This window comes from Mustela nigripes, chromosome 16 (assembly GCF_022355385.1).
Source record: "Mustela nigripes isolate SB6536 chromosome 16, MUSNIG.SB6536, whole genome shotgun sequence".
NCBI classification, from domain to species: Eukaryota; Metazoa; Chordata; class Mammalia; order Carnivora; family Mustelidae; genus Mustela; species Mustela nigripes.
Genome location: NC_081572.1, coordinates 56,451,582 through 56,478,687, shown reverse-complemented (window position 1 = coordinate 56,478,687; position 27,106 = coordinate 56,451,582). Strand labels below are relative to the sequence as shown.

General features: G+C 43.8%; 1 protein-coding gene across 3 annotated transcripts in view; it reads right to left on the bottom strand.

Annotated features, from left to right (window-relative positions):
* The window catches only part of STX8 (syntaxin 8), a 243,462-nt gene that overhangs the window by 169,822 nt on the left and 46,534 nt on the right, over positions 1-27,106 (bottom strand). Inside the window, exons 6-8 of one of the 3 annotated variants that reach the window (XM_059379410.1) lie at positions 15,545-15,637; positions 5,602-5,665; positions 1,783-1,828 (exon numbers count right to left, since the gene is read on the bottom strand). In XM_059379410.1, the coding sequence (XP_059235393.1) occupies positions 1,798-1,828; positions 5,602-5,665; positions 15,545-15,637 (188 nt within the window). In that variant the 3' untranslated portion in view covers positions 1,783-1,797. Of the gene's footprint in view, positions 1-1,782; positions 1,829-5,601; positions 5,666-15,544; positions 15,638-27,106 lie in introns of those variants that run through there. The other 2 variants (XM_059379411.1, XM_059379409.1) reach the window with 2 other exon arrangements.

Below are 27,106 nucleotides of genomic sequence, written 5' to 3'. Positions count from 1 at the left end.
CTTGGCTGGTGTTTGGGAAGCTGGATTTTCAGAGGGTTCCCACCATTCAGTGATTGCTCATCTGTGTTCCTAAACTATATAAATAACAGTTTATGCAGAACACCTGCTCTCCTTCTGGGGGGCTGAAAGCGGGGACCGTGCCAGCCAGAGACTGCCTTGGTGACTGACAACCTCCAAAGACCCTGGGCCCTGAATTTCTAATGAGCTTCCTTGTTGGCAACACTTCACAGGTCACAACTCATTGTTGGGCCACTGCAGGTCTGCGACTTCCCTGCAAAGGGGCCCAGTAGAAGTTCATGCCTGCTCTCCTGTGTTTTGTATTTTTTCACTGTAATAAATCATAACTGTGAGCATAGCCGGAGTCAATTCTTGTTATTTCTGGTAGTTTTATAATCATCAAGGGCGCTGAATTAGCAAATGTCCCTACAGGAAATATGTGTGTGTGTGTGTACACATTATACAAATATGCCCCATTTTTCCGAAGTTCACATTATGCCATTCCCCGTTTATGAAAGGCCCACTACATTAAGACCTGTTTCTGCTAACCAAAATACATCAAAAAAGGATTTTTTTCCTTTATGAAAAAAGCAAAAACAGCATTCAGCATTCATTTTGTGGTGAGCTATTACAGAGGGAGCACACACCCCAAGTAGCGCCGCCATGTTCCTTCTCCAGTTACTACACTCAGCATCTCGGCATCAAGCTGCCATACTTAGGAACTGCCGTCTGCGACCATCTGTGTTTTGTCTTGATTTATTTTGTGCATCCGTTAGCAAGATGTGTCCTAAGTTATCAGAAAAGCCTGAGAGAGGTTATTTTTTGGGTGTGGGGATGCTCAAAAATTTCTTCTATGTAAATTAATAATAATTGCTTCTTTGCTTTATGGCATTTTGGCTTATAAAAGACTTCAGGAATGCTCTACTTTTGGATGGTGAGGGAAATCTGTGTGTTTGTGTGTGTATCTAATTTCACAAAGATTTTATCTTAAATCCTAAAAATGAAGTCATCCTGGTAGATACTATTTATTTTTCAAAAGAAAAACAAAGTTCAGAAGAGTTTCATGACTTGCCTGAGCACTCCACGCCACCCCCCAACTGAACACAGCTCAAAGAGTTGGGATTCCATCCCGTCCACCTGGCCCCAGAGTGGGGGGCTCTCCATCCTCAGCTCATCTCTATGTAAGAGCAAAAGCAAAAAGGCAGAGCGTAGCCTTGTTTGACCTTGGCTGAGAAGGTATGCACCAGATGATTCCAAGTTTTCACCTCTGGGAATTACTGCAAAACCAATATGACTACTGATCTGAGGGTTACAAAGGTTAGTAAGTAGGCATATCTATGCTGAGCCCTTCCAGCAAATCACAGATTCTGGAGTGGTCTTGGGGACCCCCGACACAGCCTCCAAGGAGAGCTCCAGGTTTCCCCTTCCTACCAAGGCACCAAGGAGGAGGGACAGTACTATCACTGGGCCCAAGTGGTAGGACCGGGAGCTTCCAGGGTGACCTCTTGCCATCTGTGATGGCTTTGGCCTTTCTTCTGAGATTCTCTTTGGTCTCTCGTTTGGTGTGCTTTTCTCTCAGCCATCCTCCACTTCAGTTGCTATGGCTGGCCTCACAGTCTCCCTCTTGGAAGTCAAATAGGAACTGTGGTGAAGCCCAGGGAGAGAGGAAGCCTGATGAATCACCTAGGCTGGCCATCCTGCGGCAGAGGATAAATGCCCTTTTCCTTGACAACTGTTTCCACAGATTCTTCTTTGGAAAATCCTTGCTTCTCCCTCATGAGATGGCCTTCCAGACTGGCTTCAAGGCCAGAGTAGAGACCAAGACATGGGCCTAGAAGAAAGGAATGAAGAAGGCCCTAGATCAGACAGGCATGTCAATGCATGGGGTCCGATCTGGGTCCAACCCCGGTCATCACCAGAGTTAAAGCTGGTTGAGAAGCACCAGGGGTGCAAGCCTCTGGTATTGTTTTTTGCAGAGTCAACAAGTTCAAAGAATCTGGGGTCTTCGTGTGACCAAAGATTTTGTCAACCATGCCTATGTAATGAAGCCTCACTAAAAATTCTCCAATGATGAGGCCTGGGGAGCTTCTGGGTTGGGGATAACACTGATGTGCCCGGCAGGTGATGTGCCTGGAGAAGGCATGGACACCTCCAGCCAAGACCCTGCCCTATGTACCTCCTCCATTTGGCCTTCCTGAGTTCTATCTATTAAAAAAAAACAAAAAAACAAAAAAAAAACTGGGATCATGGTATAGCCTTTCCTGAGTACTGTGAGTAGGGCTAGCAAACTACTGAATCCCAAAGGGGTATTGGAGGAACCCTGTGTTTATAGCCAATGGAGCAGAAGTACTTATGGACATTTAGGACCTGAGGCTGAGATCTAAGGCGAGGGTAGTTGTGGGACTGAGCCCTTAAACCTGTGGAGTTCAACATTATCTCCAGATAAATAGTGTCACAACTAAATTAAATTATTGGACACCCAGTTGGTGTCAGATAGTTATTGTTGGAACAACACACTTGTCTTGCTAAGTCATTCTCTCTCTCTCTTTCTCCCACCAGACTCCATTATTATAAACTACCCCTCCCTAGAGAGGAGTAATGATTTTTCTCTTTTAGGGAGGAGGTGGCAGAGGGAGAGATAGAATCTCCAGCTGACTCCATGCTCAGTGCAGGGGTGGACGTGGGGCTCGATCTCATGACCCTGAGATCATGACCTGAGCAGAAATCAAGAGCCGGATGCTTAACTGACTGAGCCATCCAGGCACCCCCTAATCTTCTTTTTTTTTTAATGAATGTTCTGATAAAAAGCTGATTTTACATTTACCGAATATTTAATACTGTAAGTGAATGGAAAATAATCACCTTAGCCCTAGAGAGCAACTTTCACGGACTATATTAAAAATTTGTTTAACTGAAGCTTCCAGAACACTAGCTGTTGCAGCAGAACAATTTCTATAGATACTGTGACCTCGTAAAAAAATATAAAAAGAGACTCTGAGCTCAGGACAGTAGAGTAAACATACATGCTGCCCCCTTTCTTCCTGAGAGCACAATGCAATGCCAGTAAAAATATTTTTTGAAAGAAGAAATCCATGGTGGGCCTGAAAACACAGAGTGCTATCAGTGAATAAGTCATTGTAAAGGCTTTCTTCTAGAAAGAAGATAGCCGGGACTGTACTGAAAGGTCAACCAAAACTGGAGCCTGAAATACATCATCAGAGTCACAGATAGGGGCTCTTTCTTCCTGAGAGAACTCTGGAGAGTCTCCAAGTTTGGAGTGAGTCAATGGCTACTGGGAGCCAAAGAAAGACCTACAAAGAAGTGGCTGTCAGGCAGGAATTGGGGCATCTGAGTGGAGAATTGTCTACAGAAAAGCTGGGCCAGTTGGCTCTTGGGCCTGTCTTGTGTAGACTAAAGTCTGCAGTACTGGGTCCCAGCTGGAGCCCCCAGAACAGCTCTCTCTAGAGGGGAAGGGTTGCCTGGCAGTCGCCCGTGGTGTTGGTGGTCAGGCTAGTGAATGAGTCAAGGAAGACGCTTTAGAATAGACAGAGAGAGGAAAAGAAATAAAATACATGGAAGATGTCACCCAAAGGTTCAAGTTGTCCTTACCTTAGTTAATTCTGGGATGAGGGTTACAGGGAAGGGTCCCAAATCTCTTCTACCTAAGCACATACCCTAAAGGGGAAACCTGACTACTGGTATTCCCTGCCCATTGAAACGCAGGACACAGCCAACCCTCCCATTCAAGAAAGAAAATTTTGGGGTAAATAAGTCCACCTAAATACAAAGAAAGCCTATATTAGCTACCCATACTCCTTGATATGGTCCTTAATTTATAAATACGAAGTCAGTACAGAATTTCATACCATGCATTATTCATCCACTAGGATGGCCACAAGGAAGTACCAAGAATGGGCATCTTAAGCAACAGAAACTTATTTTCTCACAATTCTGCAGGCTATAATATAAGTATGAGATCAATGTCTGGGCAGGGCTGGTGTCCTTCCGAGGGCCTCTCTCTCTGGCAGGCAGAGAGCCCCCTTCTCTCTGCATCCTCACGTGGTCTTCCATCCACGTGTGTCTGTGTCCCCATCTCTTCATATGTGGACATCGATCACAGCAGACGAGGGCCCCTCTTAATGACTTCATTTCAGCTGAATCATTTCTTTAACGACCTGAGTTCCAAACATGCTCACCTTCTCAGGTTCTGGGAGTTAGGCCTTCAACACATGAATTTTGAGGGGATGTAATTCAGCCCGAGACAGCATGAAAGGCAAAGATCGAGATGAATACACCAAAACTCACACAGAGGAAAACAGAAAAAACGAAAGGAGCAAAAGGAGAAATTCTCTGTTCTAACTAGTACCAGTACTAGGTTTAATAGATTTTACAACCTTAAAAAAATACTTTTGAGGGTGCCTAGGTGGCTCAGGCGGTTGAACGTCTGACTCTTGGTTTCAGCTCAGGTCATGATCTCAGGGTCGTGAGATGAAGCCCCGCTTTGGGCTCCACACTGGGCATGGAGCCTACCTGAGATTCTCTCTCCCCCTCTGCCCCTCCCCTTCCTCTCTCTCTTTAAAAAGAAAAAAGGGGTACCTGGGTGGCTCAGTGGGTTAAAGCCTCTGCCTTCAGCTCAGGTTATGATCCTAGGGTCCTGGGATCAAGCCCCACATGGGGTCTCTGCTTAGCAGGGAACCTGCTTCCTCCTCTCTCTCTGTCTGCCTCTCTGCCTACTTGTGATCTCTGTCTGTCAAATAAATAAATAAAATCTTTTAAAAATAATAATAATAAAAAAAAAAACAAAGAAAACATACTTTTGTGGGAAAAAGCTACTGTGAGCAGTAAAGCATATTGGTGTTTTAAAAGTACAATTCGGGGTGCCTGGGTGGCTCAGTGGGTTAAACCTCTGCCTTCGGTTCAGGTCATGATCTCATGGTCCTGGGATGGAACCCCGCATTGGGCTCTCTGCTTAGTGGGGAGCCTGCTTCCCCCTCTATCTCTGCCTGCTTCTCTGCCTACTTGTGATTTCTGTCAAATAAATAAATCTTTAAAAGTACAGTTCTCAAAAAAAAATATATATATATATATATCAAAAGAGCTGAGTAACAGAATGACTACAACAATTATAACAGAAATCAGTAAACAATGCTGGTAAATCTGAAGAAAATACTGGCTTTAGGGAAAAAATGGGGTTGGGGGGGTGGGGGAGCTTCCATTAAAAACAGCAGGAAATATCAGGAGTTTGAAATAGAGTTTAAGCATTCTAAACTTGATTTATTCTGAGATATTTATTTGCTTCAGACTTTCTCAGAAAAACGTAAACTTAGGTATGCATGTTAAAAATAAAAGGGTGGCTGTGGCCCGAGGTGGGTGGCCCAACTGAGCATCTCATTCTTTGGGCGGGGGTGGGGGACATTAGCTTTCCTATAAAAGTGTCATTTCCCAGCTCCTGGCTTTACACGGGAGACCCACTTGCAGCCCCTCACAGGGCACAGGGCCTGCAGCCTCAATTCCCGTCTCCATGTCCGTGTTTACGCGCAGATTCCCAAGGGACATATCTGGTTCAGCTCGCTGTGAGGACCACGAGTCTTCAATTCCACTCACCTCCGGGGGTACATGCCTTCATTTCTGACACCTGGAGAACTCCCTTTCTTGCTTTCGAGGTCAGCTAGGAATTATAAAACAATTTAAAAAAATGTTTCAACTTACATTTCCATGTGTTTGGAAGAGGACGTGGGAGGACTCCCCCATCAGCTCAGCCTACCATTTTGACCTGGAAGTCTGTACTGTTAATAGAGCTAATAACGGAAAACACTTCGACAGCGGTTACAGCGTGTGAAGCACTAGTCTTTTTTTTTTTTTTTTTTAAGATTTTATTTATTTGACAGAGAGAGAGAGAGAGAGAGATCACAAGTAGGCACAGAGGCAGGCAGAGAGAGAGGGGGAAGCAGGCTCCCCGCTGAGCAGAGAGCCCGATGCGGGTCCCGATCCCAGGACCCCGGGATCATGACCCAAGCTGAAGGCAGAGGCTTTAACCCACAGAGCCACCCAGGCGCCCCTGAAGCACTATTCTAACATACTCTGAAACCGGCACTAAAATCCCCATCCTACAGATGAGAAGCTTAGGTGAGAAGATGGAATTTGCTCGAAGTCACACAGCTAGTTGGTTCTTGACTGCTAAATACTGCTCCCGTGATACCTCTATGTGCCCTTTAATCAGTACTTTCTGTCCCCTTTGTCACCCAACTAGACATATTGGTAGGATAACACCTCCTGACGGCTTGGTAGGGGCACATGATTAGCTCTGACCCTGAGCTGCAAAAGAGGTTGACCAGTAGCTTCTGGGCCAGAGCACTTCATTGCAGGAACAAGTCCCTGGAGAGCTCTCTTATCTCTGATGCAGTACCCCAAAATGTTTGAGACGGTGGCTACTGCCTCAGCCAGGGCTCTCCGTTAACCACGCCCACCAATGACCAACAACAGACACGCAACGAAAGATAAAAAATACAATAAGCCTTTCCTAGTTGAAGCTGCTGATGTTTGGGGGTTACTGTTCATAAAACTCAAGTTTTTCATGTTAACACTAATTGTGTGTTATTCCTTTTTGAAAGAATTCATAAATGTTTTTAAAATGCCTACTTTTACAATGTTCACAATAGCCAAACTGTGGAGAGTGGAGTTGCCATTCAGCAGACGAATGGATAAAGAAAGATGGGGTCCATATATACAACGGAGCATTCTGCCTCCATCAGAAAGGGTGAATACCCAATTTTAGCATCAACATGGACGGGACTGGAGGAGATTATGCTGAGTGAAGTAAGTCAAGCAGAGAGAGTCAATTATCATATGGTTTCACTTATTTGTGGCACAGAAGGAATAGCATGGAGGACATTAGAAGAAAGAAGGGAAAAATGAAAAGGGGGAAGTCAGAGGGGGAGACGAACCATGAGAGACTATGGACTCCGGGAAACAAACTGGGGGTTTTAGAGGGGAGAAGGGTGGGAGGATGGGTGAGTCTGGTGATGAGTATCAAGCCAGGCAAGGACTGCACGGAGCACTGGGTGTTATACGCAAACAAGGAATCATGGAACATGACATCAAAAATTAATGTACTCTATGGTGACTAACATAACACAACAAAAAATTAACAAATAAATAAAACACTCACTTTTCATTTCAAATGCAGTTAGTACTGACAGCGATAACACACATACACCACAGCTCTCAGGAGCTCTCGACAATTTTGAAGGATTCAAAGTGGTCCTGAGACCACAAAGTGTGAGAAACGCTACACTAGGAAACGCTCACCAGAGGAAAGCCTAGGTAGTGATATTAATATCAGACCAACAGCCCTAAAAAGAGCAAAACACACTAGAGATGAAGGCGTATCTCTCCCTAGTGACAAAAAGAAACAACCGCCAAAACAAAAGAACCCTGTGCATATATGTGCCTGAGAGCCTTTCCTTGAAAAGCAGAAAACAAAAAAGCGACCCAATCACGTGGAAAGCTGAAGTCACAGACCCGGAAGCAGATTTTACGTGCCCCTTGCAGAAACTGACAGAGGAAGCAGAGAGGTGGGAGGTCACGTCAAGACGCGGACAGGAGCATTCAGGAGGCTGCTCCAGAAAGCCTATTCAAAGCCCTGTCTCCACGGCCTGGTTACTGCACCTTCTCAGGCACACGCGGAGCAGTGACTACTGGTGACCGTTCCCACGCCCCAGAAGACGTCCGAACAAGTGGAGAAGAACCAGTACGCTATGGGGCGTGATTCTCTGGCACCCAGGCAACTCAATGGCAAAATCAACACAAATGTTTGGAAATTAAGAAACAAGGGGTTAAAAAAGAAAAAAACAATGGTAATTTATAGAATGTAATGGACTCAGTGATTTAAAAAAAAAAAAAAAAGGCACCAAACGTGGTATTTGTGGCGCGTAGAAGTGCTATGTGAGGGAGGATGTATAGGCTTTTGTATATTTCAAAAGAAGAAATAGCATAAATGAGCTCAGAGCCGCAGTCCTGTTCAAAATTGCTGTTAACATAACTGCTTCCTGACGAGAACTGTTGATTGTGGCTAAAATAAACCAGAGTCCTTCCCAGGAAAATAGAAAACCTCTGTAATTTTCAGGGCTTACTAGGTGTTCACACTGTGAAGCCTTTCCAGCCCCAGCCCCAGATCCCTGCACAACCTCACCCTCGTCCGTTTGCCTCCTGACTCACTCTTCCCCCCGCCACAAAAGCCTTTGTGGATTTCTCAAACTTGCAAGGTTCTCTTCAGCCTCCAAGACCTCACAGGGGATGTCCGGCCACTCCCTGGAGGTGGCAACTGGCCCACTCCCCCTTCGCTGGCCAACTCTAGCCTATCCCTGAGACCTCAGTCACCATCTGGCCATGGAGCTCTGTGTGAGCTCGGCCACGGCAGGCCTCCTCCCTGAAAGCTCTTACCATGACTAGAGAAAACACCCTGATGTCAGGGAGTATCTGTTTAATGTCCATCTCCCCCAGCCAGACAATAATCACAGTAAAACAAAAAAGGGAGGGTTGGTAAGAAGGACTTGGGTTTTTAGGTGCTATCACTGGTTTTCACTATATAAAGAACCATGCTCGATAAATGAATAAATGTTGTTGCCGATGTGCTCATTTCTTCTGCCCAAAAGTGGCCGAATACTTTCAGTTTGGACGTGCTAACTACTGCAAACAATGCAAGAAGCGTAGATGTGCATTTGCAGACCTGTCTCCCTGAGTCTAAGTGAGTTAAACAGACAAAATGACAGGACCAATGAAGTAAGAAATTGGGCAATTTCGCACAGTGGATAGTGCTAACATGATGGATGCCCAGGGCACTGCACAGTGGCAGTCGATGGCCACCCCTACACGGCTTCTGCCCCAACTCTGCCTGCTCTCCCTTCTCATCTTCCAAGGCTCTCTGCACTTCGGGGATGCTGGCCTTCTTGCACATTCCTCAACCTTGCTGTGCTCCTCTCCACATCAGGGCCTTTCCCTATGCTGTTTCCTCTGTTTGAAATGCTCTTCCCTTTAAATCTCAGTACCCATTTCATTTCCTCAGGGAAGGCTTTCCTGAGTCTCAGAATTGGTCAGGCTCTCCTGCTGCATGTTCCGCAAGTACCCTGTACATTGGGGGTGGTCCCAGATGCCTTCCTAGCCTTCAGAGATGAAGTAACTCAGAAGCTTTTGCATGTTTGAATGAAGTACAGGCACGAGGGCCCGCTCTGCTAGTCCTAGCAGTCTGCCAAGTCCACTGAATGAAATCCCAGTCAAGGAAACGAATCCGGATTAGCACAGCCACTTAGAGAAAACCATTTCCCCACCTGACATTTATATGTCTCTATTCCAAATTTGGAGGTGGAGGCTTAGGTTCCCATGTCAATTTATAAAAGCCTGCTTGACCAGTAAAGCACTGGATGCAACAGGGAAATGCTCGCCAAGTCTGGGCACGGCTCCTTTGGGGGACAGCTCTGGGCAGCAGATCAGGGGTCACTCAGCTCACACGTCACCTGCCAAGTGGTCACAGGAACTCCCCACACTCAAGCCACTTTATATCTCCTTGAAAGAAAGGCGGTTCCTGACTGTCTTGCTTCCCTAAAGGGCAGTTGTATTTAGGTTCTGGGGGTGCGCAACCCAACGACATTGCTCCTACCATAGCTGCTGCCTTACAGAGCTACAAGCTCGCCGGGCTGGGAGGCATCGCAGCAGCTGGTCCTTCAACCCCTCTGCTCGTTTAACATGTGAGCTCACTGCTGCAAAGGCCAAGGGGAAAGGGGGCACTTATTAAATCATGGAGAGCTCTCCCAGGACAAGGCTGAAACCTCTATAAGTAAGTACTCTATAGCAACCCAAACTTGAACAAAAAGAGTCTTCTTATAGTGGTGTTTCCCAAATGTCAGCTTTTCAATGCCACCTTTAGACTTCTTTGCCGTGTTCGTATTTCACCTGCTCCATATATGCTTAATGTTTTCCTTTAAATCAACTCACTATTATACTTCAATAATAATATATTATTACATAAATATTATGCTTATTATGGTACGTATTATGCTTATTTTTCTCCTTATGTGATTTAATTGAATAAGGAAATTTTATATTGCTGTAAAATCACAGGTTTCAAATGTTAGTCATTTTTATTTCATTGAAATATGCAACTATTAAAATGGAAAGTGTTTCTCAACATATTTCCTAAAATCACCTTGCCTAGCACGCATTGAGAAATTCTGATCCTGGATACGCCACAAAAAGATCCCTTCACCAGCTGCCCACACATTTCTTTCATTAATACAAGACTAAATTCTATTATCAAAGTGCTAAATAAACAGCTTGAGAGGTCTTCGGGTGGGGACTGACTGCGGCACCAGCAATGCAAACATCCTTCTGTGAAGCCTGCTTTGAAGAAGTCTCTTCAAGAGGAAGAGCTACAGACACCTGGAAGACTCAAAATAATTTTTTAGCATAAGAGTGGTTAACCAGGATTCACTGACAACTGATAAAAATACATCATTATTCCTTATATTGGCTTCCTGTTGCTGTTTTAACAAATTATCACAAACTTAGGGGCTTAACACACATTCAAATTTCAGATCTGTGAGAATTCCCTATAGACACCTAACTAAATTTGCTTTTCTCCTCTGAGTCTGTCTCATGTCAATTTGATTTCTCATCCAGCTGGAAGGACCTTGAAGAACAGAGGAAAATTCTTCCTCCCCAACAGTATGCACCAGGTTTTACAGGAGTCAAATATATGCATGTTCTGGAATAAAGTGTGATCTAAGACTAAGAAAGGAAACTCACTACACACACACACACACACACACGCACGTGCGCACACATTCCCTTAGAGTCCTGGAAATCAGAAGTCCAAAGTCAGTTTCACTGGACTGAAGTTAAGGTGTCCCTTTAGGGGCTGTGGGGGAGAATTCATTTTCTGGCCTTTTCCAGCCTCTAGAGCTGTGTCCCCTGTATCCCTTGGCTTGTGGCCCCTTCCTCCATCTTCAAAGCCAGTAGAATAGCATCTTTTCAATCACCACCTTTCCTTCTTCTGCCTCAAATCTCTTTCTGCCTCCCTTTTATAAGGACACTTGTGATGACCTTTTGAGACCAAACACACAATACAGGATGATCTGTCGGTATCCTTAATTTATTATTAACACACTGGCAAAGTCCCTTCTGCCACATAAGGTGCCATTCACAGATTCCAGGGATCAGGATGTGTATTTGGTGGGGAAGGGGGGCTGTTATTCAGTCTACCACATTACTTTCTTAAATGTTCAACAGGAAAATTCAGTTGAGTGGCTCTAACAGACCTTTACATTGGCAATTCACTGAGGTGTATATGAAATCTTTGGTCTTCTGTCCTTCAAGGACATTAGTCATATTTTCTGGCTCTCTGAAAAGACACACTGATCTCCTCAATCTCAGTGCTGACACTGTGAAGGCAAGTGCCCTTCTTTGCCATTCTGCTTTCTTTCAGAAAGCAAGAAGTGCTCAAAGATTAACAGAGAAGCATCAGAAGAACTGGGCCAAAGTTGGGACATCGGAACATCAAAAAGAGTGTCAGGATTGGCACACATTAGCAAAACTTGGTGGAACAGTCTGTTCTTGGTGCTGTTTCTACCATCCTTTTTGGTCCTGACTTTAAGGCTTGGCCAGTGCCAAAATTAGGAACAATTATGTTAGTCAAGTCGATCCCATTCATCTTCTTGTGTTAGTGTTCTTTTCCAAAAGTCCTGCCCTTTTGAGTATGAACTTTAAGGAACTGTTCGGTAAACAGTTCCGTGACTCCCCATTCTGGAATGGCATCCAGGTAGTCTACATGAGCCCTTCGTGCCCAACCATCCATACATTTCGGCTTGAACTGAAGGGCACAGAACTCTGTATTTCCACAAGGTGATCTCCTTGACTCGGTTCCCCAACCCCCAGACCCAGGTACAATTTAGGCCTCCAGTACTGGGGTTTTCACTTAACTGCTAATCCTTTTCCTCATTAGGCTTGGTCATCAGCATATGAACAGGGCAGTTACTGGTGTTGGTCTGGCCCTTTTTTAAATCTATGTGAGAAGACTGAAACCTGAATTCCTAAACTGATGATAATTTGGCTCTTCAGCTTGTGGTTAGGTCCTAAGTACAATGTATTTTCTTAGTAAGGTTTTGGTAGTTGATTCCAAAATAGCCAGCTGGCCATTATCTTAGCTCATTGTTTTTCTCATTTAATGAAAACCAAACGACTAATTCAGTAGGTCAGTAAATCAAATAGAGATATTTACAACAAAAGTGGTATCCTTCTCTAGTGTCCCTGGCTCCTCATTACACACTCAGGTCACAATAAAAATCCGGATGGGGCTGCCACCCCGCTCTCAATACCTACAGACAGAATGGCTTTTTTGATTTTGATAAAAGGAATAAAGGCCAATTGTAGTCTTGGCAGGGATATCAGTTTTTATCCTTAAAGAGTCTCTCAGTCCCTATGAAGGAAAATGGCTGACTCTGCCCTATTTCTGAGGAGCAAACGTGCACATTAGAAAACCACCAGCATAACTACAATCTCTCTGGGAGGCCACCACAGAGAAAACCCAGCTTATTTTGGCGACTAAGTGGAAAAATACCTCCTGTTTGCCTATGTCACATGTATGCATCCGGGGCTGGGATGGAGCAGAGGGCTGGGAGGTAAAGAGGAAGAAGGGAAAAGGACGGGGGTAGAAAAGGAGATCAAAGCCGTGACGAGGATGGTACGTGTGTCTGTGTAACTCCAAGTGGACTTCCGCACACATGCGTGGGGTCTGTAGCTGCCATGCGGGCATAGGAGAGACAATATGAACAGAGAGTGTTCACGTTTGAAGGGAACATTGGTTCTCAAACTCGGCAGCACAAGGAAGCCATCCAGGAAGCCTTAAAGATGTGGATGCTTGGGACCCAACCCTGGAGACTCTAGTCTAACTGGTCTAAGTACTACGGGGAGTGGAACCACGGTCCCTGGAAAGAGTCTACATTCCAGTCCCCAGAACATGTAAATATGTTACAGTACACGGCCAAGAGGCGTTAAGGTTGCTCACCAATTGACCTTAAAATGGGGAAATTATCCTAGATTATCTGGGTGGGCCAAATGGTATCACAAAGGTTCTTAAACGCAGAAGAAGTAGACATAAGTTAGAGGTCAGGGTGATGCGATATTAGTAGGACTCAGTTCACTGGTGTTGGCTTTGAAGACGGGAGGAGGGGGCCATGAGCCAAGGAATGGAGGAAGCCTCCAGAGGCCAGAAAAGGCAAGGAAATTAATTCTCCCCTGGAGCTTCCAGAAAGGAATTGCAGTCCTGCCCATATCTTGCCTTTTTTTTTTGTTTTCAGCCCAGGGAGATGTGGGTCAGACTTCTGACCTCCAGAACTGTAAGATAATAAATGTGTGTTGTTTTAAAGCCACTAAGTTTGTGGTAATTTGTTACAGCAATAAAAGAAATCTAAAACACTGTTACGGCCTGAGCTTCCAGGAGTTTCAAAGCCCCCCGGGTGACTCTAACAGGCGGCAAAAGGACGATAACCACCAGACTACAGGGAAGACAAGACAAGGACACGCTGGCATGGTTGCTTATGCTGGGAAGATGCATGCTGATCTCACCCGGGAAGTCAGCAAGTCACCCACCAAAGAATGTACCATTGGTTCTTAGCCACCCGCCCAGACATGACTACACAGTGGCTTACCGAGGCACATCACAGGATGGGCCTGCTTCACCATCCTGGTGGCTAGAATCCTTTCTTGTCCAACCGCTAACTATGCTATACTTCCTTTAGAGAAAGAGTAATTGGGGCGCCTGGGTGGCTTAATCAGCTGAGTGTCCAAATCTTGGTTTTGGCTCAGGTCGTGATCTCAGGGTCGTGGGATCAAGCCTCGCATAGGGCTCAGCACTCAGTGAGAAGACTGCTTAGGATTCTCTCCCTCCAGCTCTGCCCACCTCTCTATAAAATTAATATATAAATCCCCCCTCCTTTTTTTTTAAAAGAACAATTATACCTATAATAAGCAGATTTTCTCTAGAGTTTATTTTCTTACTAACACTCTCTCCAGGAAGGAACTGGCCAATCACTGAATTATACGCAAATATGTAAATTAGTTAGCACCATCAGGAAAAGGACTCAGATATTCTCCCTTCAGTGCTTGAACTAGTAAGAAGCACTAGTAGGATTATAAAGATAGAGGGTTTCTCCATTTGCTTTAGCAATCTACTTATCCACCATAGACGATAAATAGATGAGTTTATTTCTTTATGACAAATGCAGTAGTGTTGTGCGAAGAAATGAACTCATTCTCTGTGGAGATTGAGAAAGGAAGTCCTTGCTGGACAGTATCCATTCCCAGGACTGCTGTGCTCACAGGCCTGTGGTCATTTTTCTTGAAAGCAAACCATCGCGAGCTTCCATGGTACTGTCCCCGGAGCTAAAGCCTTAGAACCTACGGGGGCTTCCTTAGAGAGGAAGGGCAGTGTGGTGAAAGAGCAGTCACAAGGATCCGATGACCCATGCTGGAATTTCGATGCTGGCACTTCTAAGTGATGTGATGTTAGGAGGCCCCTCGGCCACTCTGAGCTCCATCGCTAGCAAACAGGACTAGAATGGCCTTCATGACGCTGTGTACTGATTACATGCAATGACAAAGATGGAGGCCCTACTGTTTCTACACTTTCACACGTCACCTCCACACAGAAGCTTCTGACGTTCCTTCTCGTTGGTCCTGTGTTCTCGCTGAGCTCTGGGACCAAACCTCCAACTGTCTACTCAACACTGCCACTCGGATGACTCTTGGGCATCTCTAACTGGACATGTGCCACCTGGACTTGGGCTCTCCACTCACAGACCACTGGTCCCCCAACCCAACCAACTACTGCAGTACAAGTGCCATTGGTCACCTGCCTCTGTCCTCTTTCTCTCCATTCCAACGGCTGCACTGCTCATACCATGCGCCACATGGTGGGGTCCCCTCGCACCATGTGCCACAAGCTTGGGAGCTTTTCGCGGGGTGGGGGTGGGGGTGGCACCCTGACAAAGCTGTTTCCCCAAGCCATCCTGCTGTGGTTTTCAAATTATCTTGCTCCAACCAGATCTGTCACATCAAGTCCTGAGCAGCAATCTTCAAGCACTTTTCTGCCCCACGGTCTGCAATTTATGAGGGAAGAGGTGCCAGCTTCCCTGGGTGCGTGGATGCCAGAGTCCCCGTGGCCTGGAGGACCACACGTCAGTGTACAGCGCTCTGAGCAATTTCATCCCATTGTCACATAATGAAAAAGCTCCTCGGACACGTGGCTCATAAAACTAAGTATTTTTTAAAGCAGCGACGAAGGACTAGACATTGCCTATCAAATTTCTTTACATGGCATTCAGCTCACTACAATCTAACTCTGCCAAAAAGCACCCTCGACTGCGTTGAACTGTAATACTCCACGGGTGCTGAGCTACTTTACATGTCTTGTAGTCTTCAACTCGCTTCACAAATATCTGAGCCTCTCATATGCACGCTACACGGCAAACGTGCTCACCGCCAGACGTATTCTTACCGTTTTGTTCATCCAGTTCATTCCCAATTTCCTTCCCCATCTGTTTCTGCCGACTGATGATAGAGGATAGGGCATCCAGGCCTGCATCCTGTTCTGAAAGAAGAAAAAAGGCCACTAAAAACCAAAGGAAAACAATTTCGAGTCCACACCCAGGCATGTAATGCAATTCAATATACTATAAAAGTAACACTTAGGTCTGGAAAAGAGAAAAAAAACAGTTAATATTAAGAGAAAATAAAGAAAAAAATAGTAAATACCGATCTCATACCTTAAACGAAAACAGTTGTCAGATAAATTAAAATTTTAAATATTACAATGGAAATAACGAAAGATTTGACTACATAACGTTTAAACTTGAACACATAAAGAGCAAATGCAGATAGGTAAGAAAAATATTCCAATTTTCTAAATGGGCAAAGGAGAGAGACATGAAATTCACAAAGGAATACCAAAGGAAAAATAAATAAAGGCTTTGACAGCATTGATTTTTTTAAAGATATCGATAAAAATCAATGATGAGCTTTTTTTTTTTTTTTGGATTATCATATTTGGAAGGACTGAAAAGCACGCCAGGCCCAGGGTTAACTGACGTGTGAAAGAGGAGCTCCGAAGCACTGCCATGGGAAGACAGGAAACGTACCTTTCTACAGGGTAAATCATGCCTACGTTGTCACCTCTCAACTGCATGTGTACGAACGTTAAGAAAACATTCAGATGGTATGCAACGAGGTATTTACGAGGATATCCCCTGAAACGTCTCCTGGGCTGTTTATCAGTTTACTGCCTTTCGGTCCCAAAGTCACCCTTTTTGGCTGCTCAGTGAAAACACGCCAGGATCCTTTAAGTACTTCTTCCTTTGCCTGCTCTGTTAATAGGCAGGACTGCAGACCCTTGGCATAAGGACGGTGTCTGGCTTCTGGGCTCCCTCCAGCTACCCCGACAAGCTCCTGCAATGCTTACAGCTACTCCCTCTGCTGGCGTGGCGGGTGGGACTTGGCGGGTGGGACTTGAGCTCACTGGCTGCGGAGTGCCCCGGGGCCCTGGTGGACCAGCTCTCCCTCGGGAGCGGCAGAGTGTCCTGCCCTGTTGCTCTCCTCCCCTGCTATGGTTAGTAGAAATGTTACATTTTCCCCTGTTCAAATCTCTTTTTCCTGATTGGACCCCAGATGCATACATGTATAGTAGTGAAAAACTGGAAACTATCTAATGCCCAAACACAGGGGTTTGTTTTAAAATATGTAGTATATTCCTAAGTAAAACACTAGATAGCTTTTAAAAAAAGATATCGTATATGAACATTTTGATGTTAAAAGAAGTTCATGATACATAGGTAAGCATGGATACAAAACATATATAATAAAATAGCATTTTTGCTTTAAAAAATGAAGACATATGACTTTGCTAGATTTTGAAAATTTAAAGGGAAAAGAATCCAAGTTATTCGAGATCCTTTCTTTAAAATGTGTCATTGCTCTCTTTGTTTCTGTTTTTGTGTTTCACAGGACAGTCTCCATGAGCTCTTTGAACTTTTCTCTTCACGTTCCGGGGCACTGGGGAAGAACATTCTGGGGCTGAGTCTAATGATAAGGGATCTTTCTACCCCAGCCATATGCTAGATGAGGGCAACGAGTCATTCGCAGCTTCACTTGCTGATGGGGATTTTTAAATGGCTGTGTCTCGGAAAAGCAGATCTACAAGAACAGAAATCACGAAGGTCTTTTCTTACCCAAGATCACATTAACATTTACTTATTTTTTTCCCTCATCTTTTTATGGAATTAAGCCATTACACTTAACTTGTTAATTCATCTGGAATTTATTTAAACTAATGGTGTGAGGTAAGGACCCCTCAGTAACATGTCTTTGACACTATGTACATTTTTAACTATACAAATGACCTGCCATCTCCAGGGATTGTTCCAAGGGGCCATTTTATAGCAAAATCACTTTATAATGAGGACCTTTCGGGCTTGAGCAACAACCTTTTGGATGGCCTCCAAGAAAAATCTGTCGTCAACCTAGTGCTGCTATAGGACGACCGACCTTGAGGTACAGCTCCAAATGCATCTCAAGCACAGTCTATATGAGGGGTCAAGGGTCAATGTGGATTTAAAGGTAAAACAATTTAACTAGAATTAGGAAAAGAATCAGGAAAGCCCTGAAGTTGCTTTATCTGGCAGAGACCTAGATTATGAATGGAGATACCAATACTCCTGCACTCTTTTCTCTCAATCTTGGCTCACCGCCTGACTTGACTACCAAAAGGTTATCTTGCTGATGCAAAACAGAATGAGGGTCGAAAACTCTGGGCCACTTATTTCTGTAAGAACCTGGTAGCTCCTCACTAGGATAAAGTTTCCATTCCATAATGCAAAGACACAGAGGGTCCAGGTAATGGAGATGATGTGTATGTATTAACGATCACACTGATGACCTGAGCTTCTCCAGGCTTACGGTGGCATTTCCAAGGGGATGCAGTGCAGTCACCCGAGTGGCACTGAGCAACAGTAAATGCTACTCACAGAGACAGAAGCAATCAAGACCCATGCAATTATGTGAAGCCGTGCAAAAATACGCTAATGGCACGCTCGTAGCTCACTGCCCCTAATCTGCCCTCCATCACATAACCCCAGTCACTATGATATCATAACCATTTGCCACACACCACACTCTATCAACCGCCTGTCAGTATTACAATGGTGTTAGTTTAAGGATGGATGAGCACGTTACCCAGAGTAACGGCCCCCTGAAGATGTCCACATCCCAACCCCTCAAACCTGAGATTAGGAGACTTTCCATTGCAAAAGTAACCATGCGGATGTGATTCCGGCTACAGAATCTGAGCTGGCAGAGGGTTCTGGATGATCCAGCTGGGCCCAGTATAACCGTGAGTCCTTCAAAACAGAGAATCTGTCCCAGCTGTGGTGAAAGGGAGACTTGAAGAAGGTCAGGGAGATGCAAGTTGCTGGCTCTGAACACTGAAGAAGGGGACTGGGAGCCAAGGTATGTGGGCAGGGGGGCTCGAGGAGCCAGAAAAGGTGAGGGAACGAATTCTTCCCTGGAGCCTCCAGAAAGGAACCAGCCCTGCCAACACCTTGATCTTGGCCCAGGAAGAGCTGTATTGAACTTGTGACCTGTAGAACAGGAAGATAATAAACTTGCGTATTAAGTCCCTAGGTTTGTGCAAATTTATTGCAGCAGCAACGGAAAACTAATACAGTCATTGTTTCTGAAAATCCCCTCGGAATAATTAGGTGTTTGGATCCTTCCTATCTTTAGACGCTCGGAAAAACCATCCCCTCACTGAACATCATGTAATTGTGGGAGGGCTATCTGGTGGCTCTAGATCAGAGAGGGACAATCATCACAACATGTTCTTGCCAAAAATAACAAACTCAATTCTGATCAAGCCACCAAATCTAACTACCAATTTACAGAAAATATGTGGGGAGAGGAATATGTTAAACAATATATGGGATTACAAATAGCAAGTCTAGATAGTGGGAAAGTATAGGGCGAATGACCTTCCTTCTTCAACAGAGAAACTGCAAAGGGAAAAAGAGAGGGTTGGCAAAAGCACCTATCTATTAAAGACACTTAAGGGACATATCAATCAGTTGCAATGTATAGACCACATTCAGATCCTGAATCGGATGACCTAAAAAAAAAATCCATCGTGGGAAATCTGGGAGATATGAACACTGGGTATTTGATTATCTTAAGGTATTCCCATTAAATTATTAAGGGTGATAATGGCATTACGGTTATATTTAAAAAAAAAAAATCTTTACCTTTTATAAATATGCTTTAGAGATACATTCCCAAATATCCACCGCTAAAAGGGTATGTCCTCTAGGATTTGCTTCAAAAATAATCTGGGGGGAGTGGTGCCTGGGTGGCTCAGTAGGTTAAGGCCTCCGCCTTCAGCTCAGGTCATGGTCCCAGGGTCCTGGGATCAAGCCCCACATTGGGCTCTCTGCTCGGCAGGGAGCCTGCTTCCTTCTCTTTCTCTGCCTGCCTCTCTGCCTACTTATGATCTCTGTCTGTCAAATAAATCAATAGAATCTTAAAAAAAAAATCTTAAGAAAAATAATAATCCAGGGGATGGACAGTGTGGGGAGGTGGGTAGATGAAGAGATGAAACAAGACTGGTTAGGAGTTGGTAATGGTTGAAGCAATTGATGGGCAAAATGGGACTGTTACCTTATTTTACCTACCTCCTTATTTTTGAAACTGGCCATGGCAAAAGGTTACCAACATTTTAACAGGCAGAGAAAACCAAGGGACATTCCTAAGAGCTGCCACCCCTGACCAAGCACATGACCAGGGCCCCAATGGCTGGAGCTGTGTCTTCCTTTCCTGTATTTTCACCCCAGTTCTGAGCCCAAGCAATGGCACTGAGCATACTTAATTAATATGCTTCCATCAAGGAGTGACCACAGAGGGCCCACTAGGCTTGCACAAGAATGCACTTTATTCCCCGGTGGACATGGGGGAGGGCTTGCGGGCAATACTAGACATTCCTGAGTTTAGGTGATAGGAAAAGTAGTTGATGCTTTGTCAGTCCAGGGCCCAGAAAGAAGCAATGGGAATTCTCACATTTGACGCAAGGAGGAACTCTCCTTGGATAAGGGGAAGTAAGGGACAGAGGAGGAAGGCTGGACACACTGGATAAAATTAATTACTCCATTGGGAAAACTCCCAGATGCTTCTATTTTTGTTTGCGTTTTAAGATTTGGGGAGAGGAATCCTGGCATAGGTAACAGCCACGAGAAAGGGTATCTTCCAAGAAGGTCATCTGTGAAGTTACAGTTGCTGGGGTTTGAAGGTGAGCTGCCCAGCTTTGCCGGGTCTGGCCAGCCACCTTCCCCACCGCTATTCCACACGCCGACCCAGAGGGACCTGAGAACACAGAAGTCCAGAACAAGTGCCCAACTTTCTGCTGGAATCTAGAAAGAATGTCGACGGAATCATGGTACGAAGAGATGGCATTAAAACCCTACGTACAGAGCCCCTGAGTAAAAGTGGAAGGGCACGTCCTCTCCTCCACGGTCAGCTATCCAACTCAAGAGGCAAGGGTCTGTCCTACCCAAAAAGTGACCCTTCTCTCTTCTGTCTCAGGGATTTTTGAGGTGATCTGGTTAATGCTGGCCCCTCACCCGTCTTCTGCCTCATGTCCATCGGTGCCTCAAATTACAGCTTCGGGAGCACAGAAGCCAAAGACTGGCCAACTGGTTGTCATGAGGCTTCATTTCGAAGTTAGAAAAGGAAAGCATTCATTGCCTTGAGTCTAAGTTCTACCGATGAACTGTTATTTTAGGATGATTTTCAAAGTGTTTTCTAAGGGTCAACAGAAGTACAGAAAAGCTCATGGATTCCATGGGTGAAAGGAAGTTAGACATGACCCTTCGGGGCCCTTGTTTCTTCTAGTGCAGGGCCCGGCAATGAAGTAAAACCACGGCAACCTGAGCCCATCCCCAAGCTTCTTCAGATAGGGGTTTAACGTCATGATTGCTTCCATTGTTCTTAGTGTGCATGCGTATCCTTGAAAAACAGCTCACTGGGAAAGTGAAGAGGAATACAGCGCTTTAGAACACCAAGGTAAGGGGAGAAGAAGAAAATGTCTTGAATACAGCCAGTAACTGTGCCCTACTCCTTCATGCGTCCATCCCGTCCCCACCCTCCACGCACTCCCAAAGGTGATGGAGCAAACAATAAGGACGCTCTCTGCTTTGGAGACCCGACACAAAACACGGCAGGCGGCACCCTCTCGCACCTGACCTATAGCAGCCTCCGCACCGAGCGCCCTCTCAGTGACGAGAATACTTCTCCTGATGGAAAGCAGCTTTTCTGGGCCAAAAAAAAGCAACAGTGCCAGAAAATTCATTACTACTAGCAAGCAAGACACTTCTTTCAGGAACATGAACGCAGAAGGATGAGTCACTGTAGGTGAACAGCTGTGCACAGCACCCTATGTGGTTTATTTTGCTTCAGACATAATAACGAGAGAAGTACACAGTATTAAAGAGATAAGGGAGGCACAGGGGTTCATTTACTAGATAATTCCACTGTGGACAGGAGTTCAAGACAGAATTAGACTTCTGCTTCTGGCCAAGAGGGACTGACAGGGATCTGATTTACTTCTGGTCTGAAACAACTGAAAAAGAAACAACTGGAAAAAACAAAACAAAACAAAAACAAAAACAAACACAAAACCACAGGCAAAATACATAAAACTACAGTTGAGAGATGCGGAATGGATCAGGAAATGAAGGCGAGTGCTCCCCAAGGGATGGGAAACAAATGAGATGAGCTCTAGCGCTGCCCCACATATTGCCTGGCATGGGGGGCCCAGCGCTGAGAAGCATCCAAATAGGTCAAGGAGGGGAGAGTCCACAGGGCATAGCACAGAGGGGAGAGGGCTGCGCAAAGAGGTTTGCACAGGGCCCACCTTGAGGTGTCAGTTGGGTGATCGTTAACCAGGATCCATGTGTAAGGGAAAGAACCATCTGAAAGCCAGAGTGAATGACCCTCTGAGCTCAGACGGGGTTGGACATAGCTCCCATTCCCACTAACCAGGTCACCTCATGATTTACGGGGCGTAAGAGTTCTCAGAATGCCTGTAGCTCTCTAGCAGGCTAGACCACTCGACGCTGGAGCGGCGAACATCTTATGAAGGGCCAGACAGCAAATATCTGGGACTCTGTGGTTCATAGGGTCCCCAGTACAGCTATTCAATTCTGACGCTGAAGCAGGGAAGCACCCATAGGTAATACATAAGTAAGTGAGCAGGGCTGTGCTCCCACAAAAGTTCATTTGAATTGTATACAATTTCTACAAGTCATGAAATCATCTTCTATTTTTCAGCCACTTAAAAATGGAAGAACTGTTTTTAAGCCTACAGCCTGTTACAAAAACAGGTGGTGATGAGACGTGGCCCACACATCATGGTTTGCTGACTTCCCTAAAAAAAAACACCGTTCTGGTCCACCTGACAAAATAATACTCAAATAACTGCACCGCCCCTCCCCCCGAATCCCAAGAAAACTTCTGGAAATACAAAAATATCTAGTACCAAACAAAAGAAAAATTCACACCTGGCTTCCAAATGAATGTTCCCTGGCTAAGATTAGAAACAAAGCAAGGACGCCTGCTCTTACAATTTCTTGTCGACATTGTATTGGAGATTGTAGCAAGTGCAATAAGGCAAGAAAAAGAAATAAAAGGCATCCAAATTGAAATTAATAAGTAAAACCACAATCATTAAAAGAATGTCAGAGTGGATCAAGAAAACAAGAGTCAACTACATATTGTCTACAAGAGCCCCACTTTAAATATAAAGGCACATATAGATTAACAGTAAATGGATGGAGAAAGACAAATTGTACTAACACTAATCAAAAGAAAACAGGAGTAGCTATACTAATTTCAGACAGAGCAGACCTCAAAGCAAGTAATTATCAGGGACAAAGACAATCATCATCTACAGAGAAGAGGGCTGATTCCCAGAAGACACAGCCATCTTTAATGTGTACATGCCTAAACAAAAGAGTATCAAACTACATGGGGCAAAAACTGATAGAACTGCAAGGAGAAATAGATAAACCCATTATTAGAGTTGAGATAGAACATCACTCTATCAGAAATAGATCCAGTAGGCAGAAAAATCAGTAAGTTGAACTCTCCACCATCAATCAACTGGATATAAGGCACATCTATAAACTATGTCATCCAACAAAAGCAGAATACATGCACTTCTCAAGCTTACATGGAACATTCACCCAAGATAATCCACATTCTGGACCACAAAACGTACATTAACAAATTTTTTAAAAATAGAAATCATACAATGTCTGCTCCCAAACTACAATGGAATGAAATTAGAAATCAGTAACAGAAAGATAACTACAAAACACCCCAATACATGGAGATTAAACAACACACTTCTAAATAACACATGATCAAAAAGAAATCTCAAGGGAACTTTCCAAATACTTTGAAGTAAATGAAAATGAAAATAAAGCTAAATTCACCAGATTTGGCAAAAGCAGTACACAGAGGGAAAGTTATAGCACTGAATATTTATGTTAGGAAAAAAAGAGAGATCTAAGATCAAGAGTCTTCCCACACTTCAGAAAACCAGAAAAAGAGCAAATTAGGGGCGCCTGCATGGCTCAGTCTGTTGAATGTCTGCCTTCGGCTCAGGTCATGATCCCAGGGTCCTGGGATCCGGCCCCGCGTCAGGCTCCCTGCTCACCGGGAGCCAGCTTCTCCTCCTCCCCATTTGTGCTCTCTCTCACTCTCTCTCTCTCTCTTTTTTTTAAAGATTTTATTTATTTATTTGACAGAGAAAGACACAGCGAGAGAGGGAACACAAGCAAGGGAAGTGGGAGAGGGAGAAGCATGCTTCCTGCTGACCAGGGAGCCCAAAGTGGGGCTCCATCCCAGGACCACGAGATCATGACCTGAGCCGAAGGCAGACACTTAACAACTCAGCCACCCAGGTGCCCCTCTCTCTCTTTAAATAAATAAAATCTTTTTTTAAAAAAAAGAGCAAAGTAGGGGCACCTGGGTGGTAAGCAATTGCCTTCGGCTCAGGTCATGATCCTGGAGTCCTGGAATTGAGTTGCGCATCGGGCTCCCTGCTCAGCAGGGAGTCTGCTTCTCTCTCTGACCCTCCACCTTCTCATGCTCTCTCTCTCTCATTCTTTCTCTCTCTCAAATAAATAAAATCTTAAAAAAAAAAAAAAGAAAATTAAATCCAAAGTAAGCAGAAGAAATAGTAAGTCAATGAAATTTAAATAAGAAATCAACAGAGTAAAATCAATGAAACCAGAAAGATCAATAAAATCAGTAAGCTTCTAACAAAGCTAACTAAAAAAAAGAGAGAGAGAACACAAATTTCTAATCAGAAATTTAAAACGTGCACATCACTACAGCTCTAATGGATACTGAAAAGATAATAAAGAAATATTATGGACAACTTTATGCCCACAAATTTGATTACCTACATGATAAGGCCTAACTCCTAGAAAGACAAAAGCTGCCAACATTCACACAAGAAGAAACTGACAATCTGAATAGGTCTGTATCTATTAAAGAAACTGAATTAACAATAAACTCCCAAAACAGAAAACACCAGGCCCAAATGGGTTCACTGGTGAATTCTACCAAGCAGCAAAGGTAGAAATAACACCAATTCTCTACAATCTCTTCCAGAGAACAGAAGCAAAGAGGATAATTCCTAAGTCACTTTCTGAGGCCACCATTGTCCTAATACCAAACTAGACAAAGACATTAAAGAAAAGAAAAACACAGACCAGTATCACTCTAATAGATAAAAAGAATTCTCAAAAAAATTGGCAAATCAAATCCAATGATGTATAATATACCACAGTCAGTGAGCTTTATCCTAGGTATGCATGCCTCGTTCAACATTCAAAAGCCAATTAATGTAATCCATCATATTCACGGGCTAAAAAAGAAAATCCATATGATCGTATCACTAGACGCAGAAAAAGCACTTAACAAAATCCAACATTCATTCATGATTAAAAACTCTCAGTAAACTAGGAATAAAGGAGAATTTCCTCAACTTGATAAAGAATACCTATGAAATTCCCAGAACTAACATCACACTTGATGGTGTGAAACTGACGCTTTTCCACTAGGATCAGGTACAAGGAAAGGATGTCCTCTCCCAACACTCCTTTTCAACATTGTATGGAAGTTCTAGCTCATGCAACCAGATGAGACAAGACAAGACAAAAAAAATATGTACAAACTGGGAAGAAAGAAATAAAACTTTGTTTAGAGATGATAGGATCATGTAACGGAAAAGATCCAAAAGAATGAAAAAAATCTCCTCAAACTAAAAAGCAATTATAGCAAGGTTGCAGGATACAAAGTTAATATACGAAAGTCGTTCACTTCATTATAAACCAGCAACGAATGGGTGGAATTTGAAATTAAAAACACAATACCATTTATTTCAGCATCCCTCACAATGAAGTACTTCGGTCTAATCTAACCAAATAAGTATAAGATCTCTATGAGAAAAACTATAAACTGGTGAATGGAATCAAAAAAGAACTAAGGGGCACCTGGGTGGCTCAGTGGGTTAGAGCCTCTGCCTTCAGCTCGGATCATGATCTCAGGGTCATGGGATCGAGCCCCACATTGGGCGCTCTGCTCAGCGAGTAGCCTGCTTCCCCCTCTCTCTCTGCCTGCTTCTGCCTACTTGTGATTTCTCTCTCTGTTAAATAAATAAAACCTTCAAAAAAAAAAAAGAACTAAAAGAGAGATATTCCATGTATGTGGACAGAAAGACCCAACCCCCCCCAACTTTATACATCTAACGCAATTTTTTTTTAGATTTTATTTGTTGCAATAAATCGAATGCAATTTTTTTTTTTTAGATTTTATTTGTTTATTTGAAAGACAGAGATCACAGTAGGTAGAGAGGCAGGCAGAGAGAGAGAGAGGAAAGCAGGCTCCCCACTGAGCAGAGAGCCCAATGTGGGGCTCGATCCCAAGATCCGCATCGGGCTCCCCCACTCAGTGGAAACCTGCTTCTCCCTCTCCCATTCCCCTTGCTTGTGTTACCTCTCTTGCTGCCTCTCTCTCTGTCAAATAAATAAATAAAATCTTAGAAAAAAAAGAGTTATCCTAAAGCTACAGTATTTAAGACACTGTGCTACAGATGAAAGAACAGATCAACAGAACAGAACAGACTGCCCAGAAATGGACCCACAGAAATATCATAATGATCTCTGACAAAGCAGCAAAGGCAAAGGCAGTAGAGAAACACGGTCTTTTCGACAAATGGTGTGGGAACAAATGGACACTCATATGCAAAAGAACCTTCCAGTACATTTTCCTGTGTACTGAAAACTGCTCTAAAAAGAAAGAAAAAAGAGAGTCCTACAGACTTTATGAAAAAGCTCTGAACAAATTACTGAGTTTAACAAGGCTGCATGATCCAAGATCAATATACACAAATCAGTTGTACTTTTACACATTAGCAACAATCATTAGTAGAAATTTTAAAATGCCATTAAGAAGAGAATAAAAAATGTGAAATACTTAGTTGTAAATCTGATACAAAACATACAGGACACAAGTAGTGTCATACATTTCTCAAAACTTCTTGAATCGTACATTTTTAAGTATGTGCTGTTTATGACATGTCAAGTATATCTCAGTAAAACTGTTCTGAAAAGGTATTAGAAAGAAAGACATACCCATAATACACAAAAACCATGTACAAAAACAGGCACGTGAAAAATGTCTATGACACACATTAAACAAAAATGTCAAAGCTATGGCATTACCCTATATCATGATTTCACTGACATAAAAGTATGTGTGCTTCTATGTGTATGTGTGTGTAGGAAAAAAGCCTGAGGACAGATATATTGATCTGTTTACAGTCTGAGATTAGAGGACCAATAAGAGAAGCGCTCCACATTACATATCCCTGTATTGTTTTAACTTTCCATAACAATCATGCATTACTTGTGAAATTTAAAAATGCAGAAGAAACAATTAGGCTTAAAAGCCA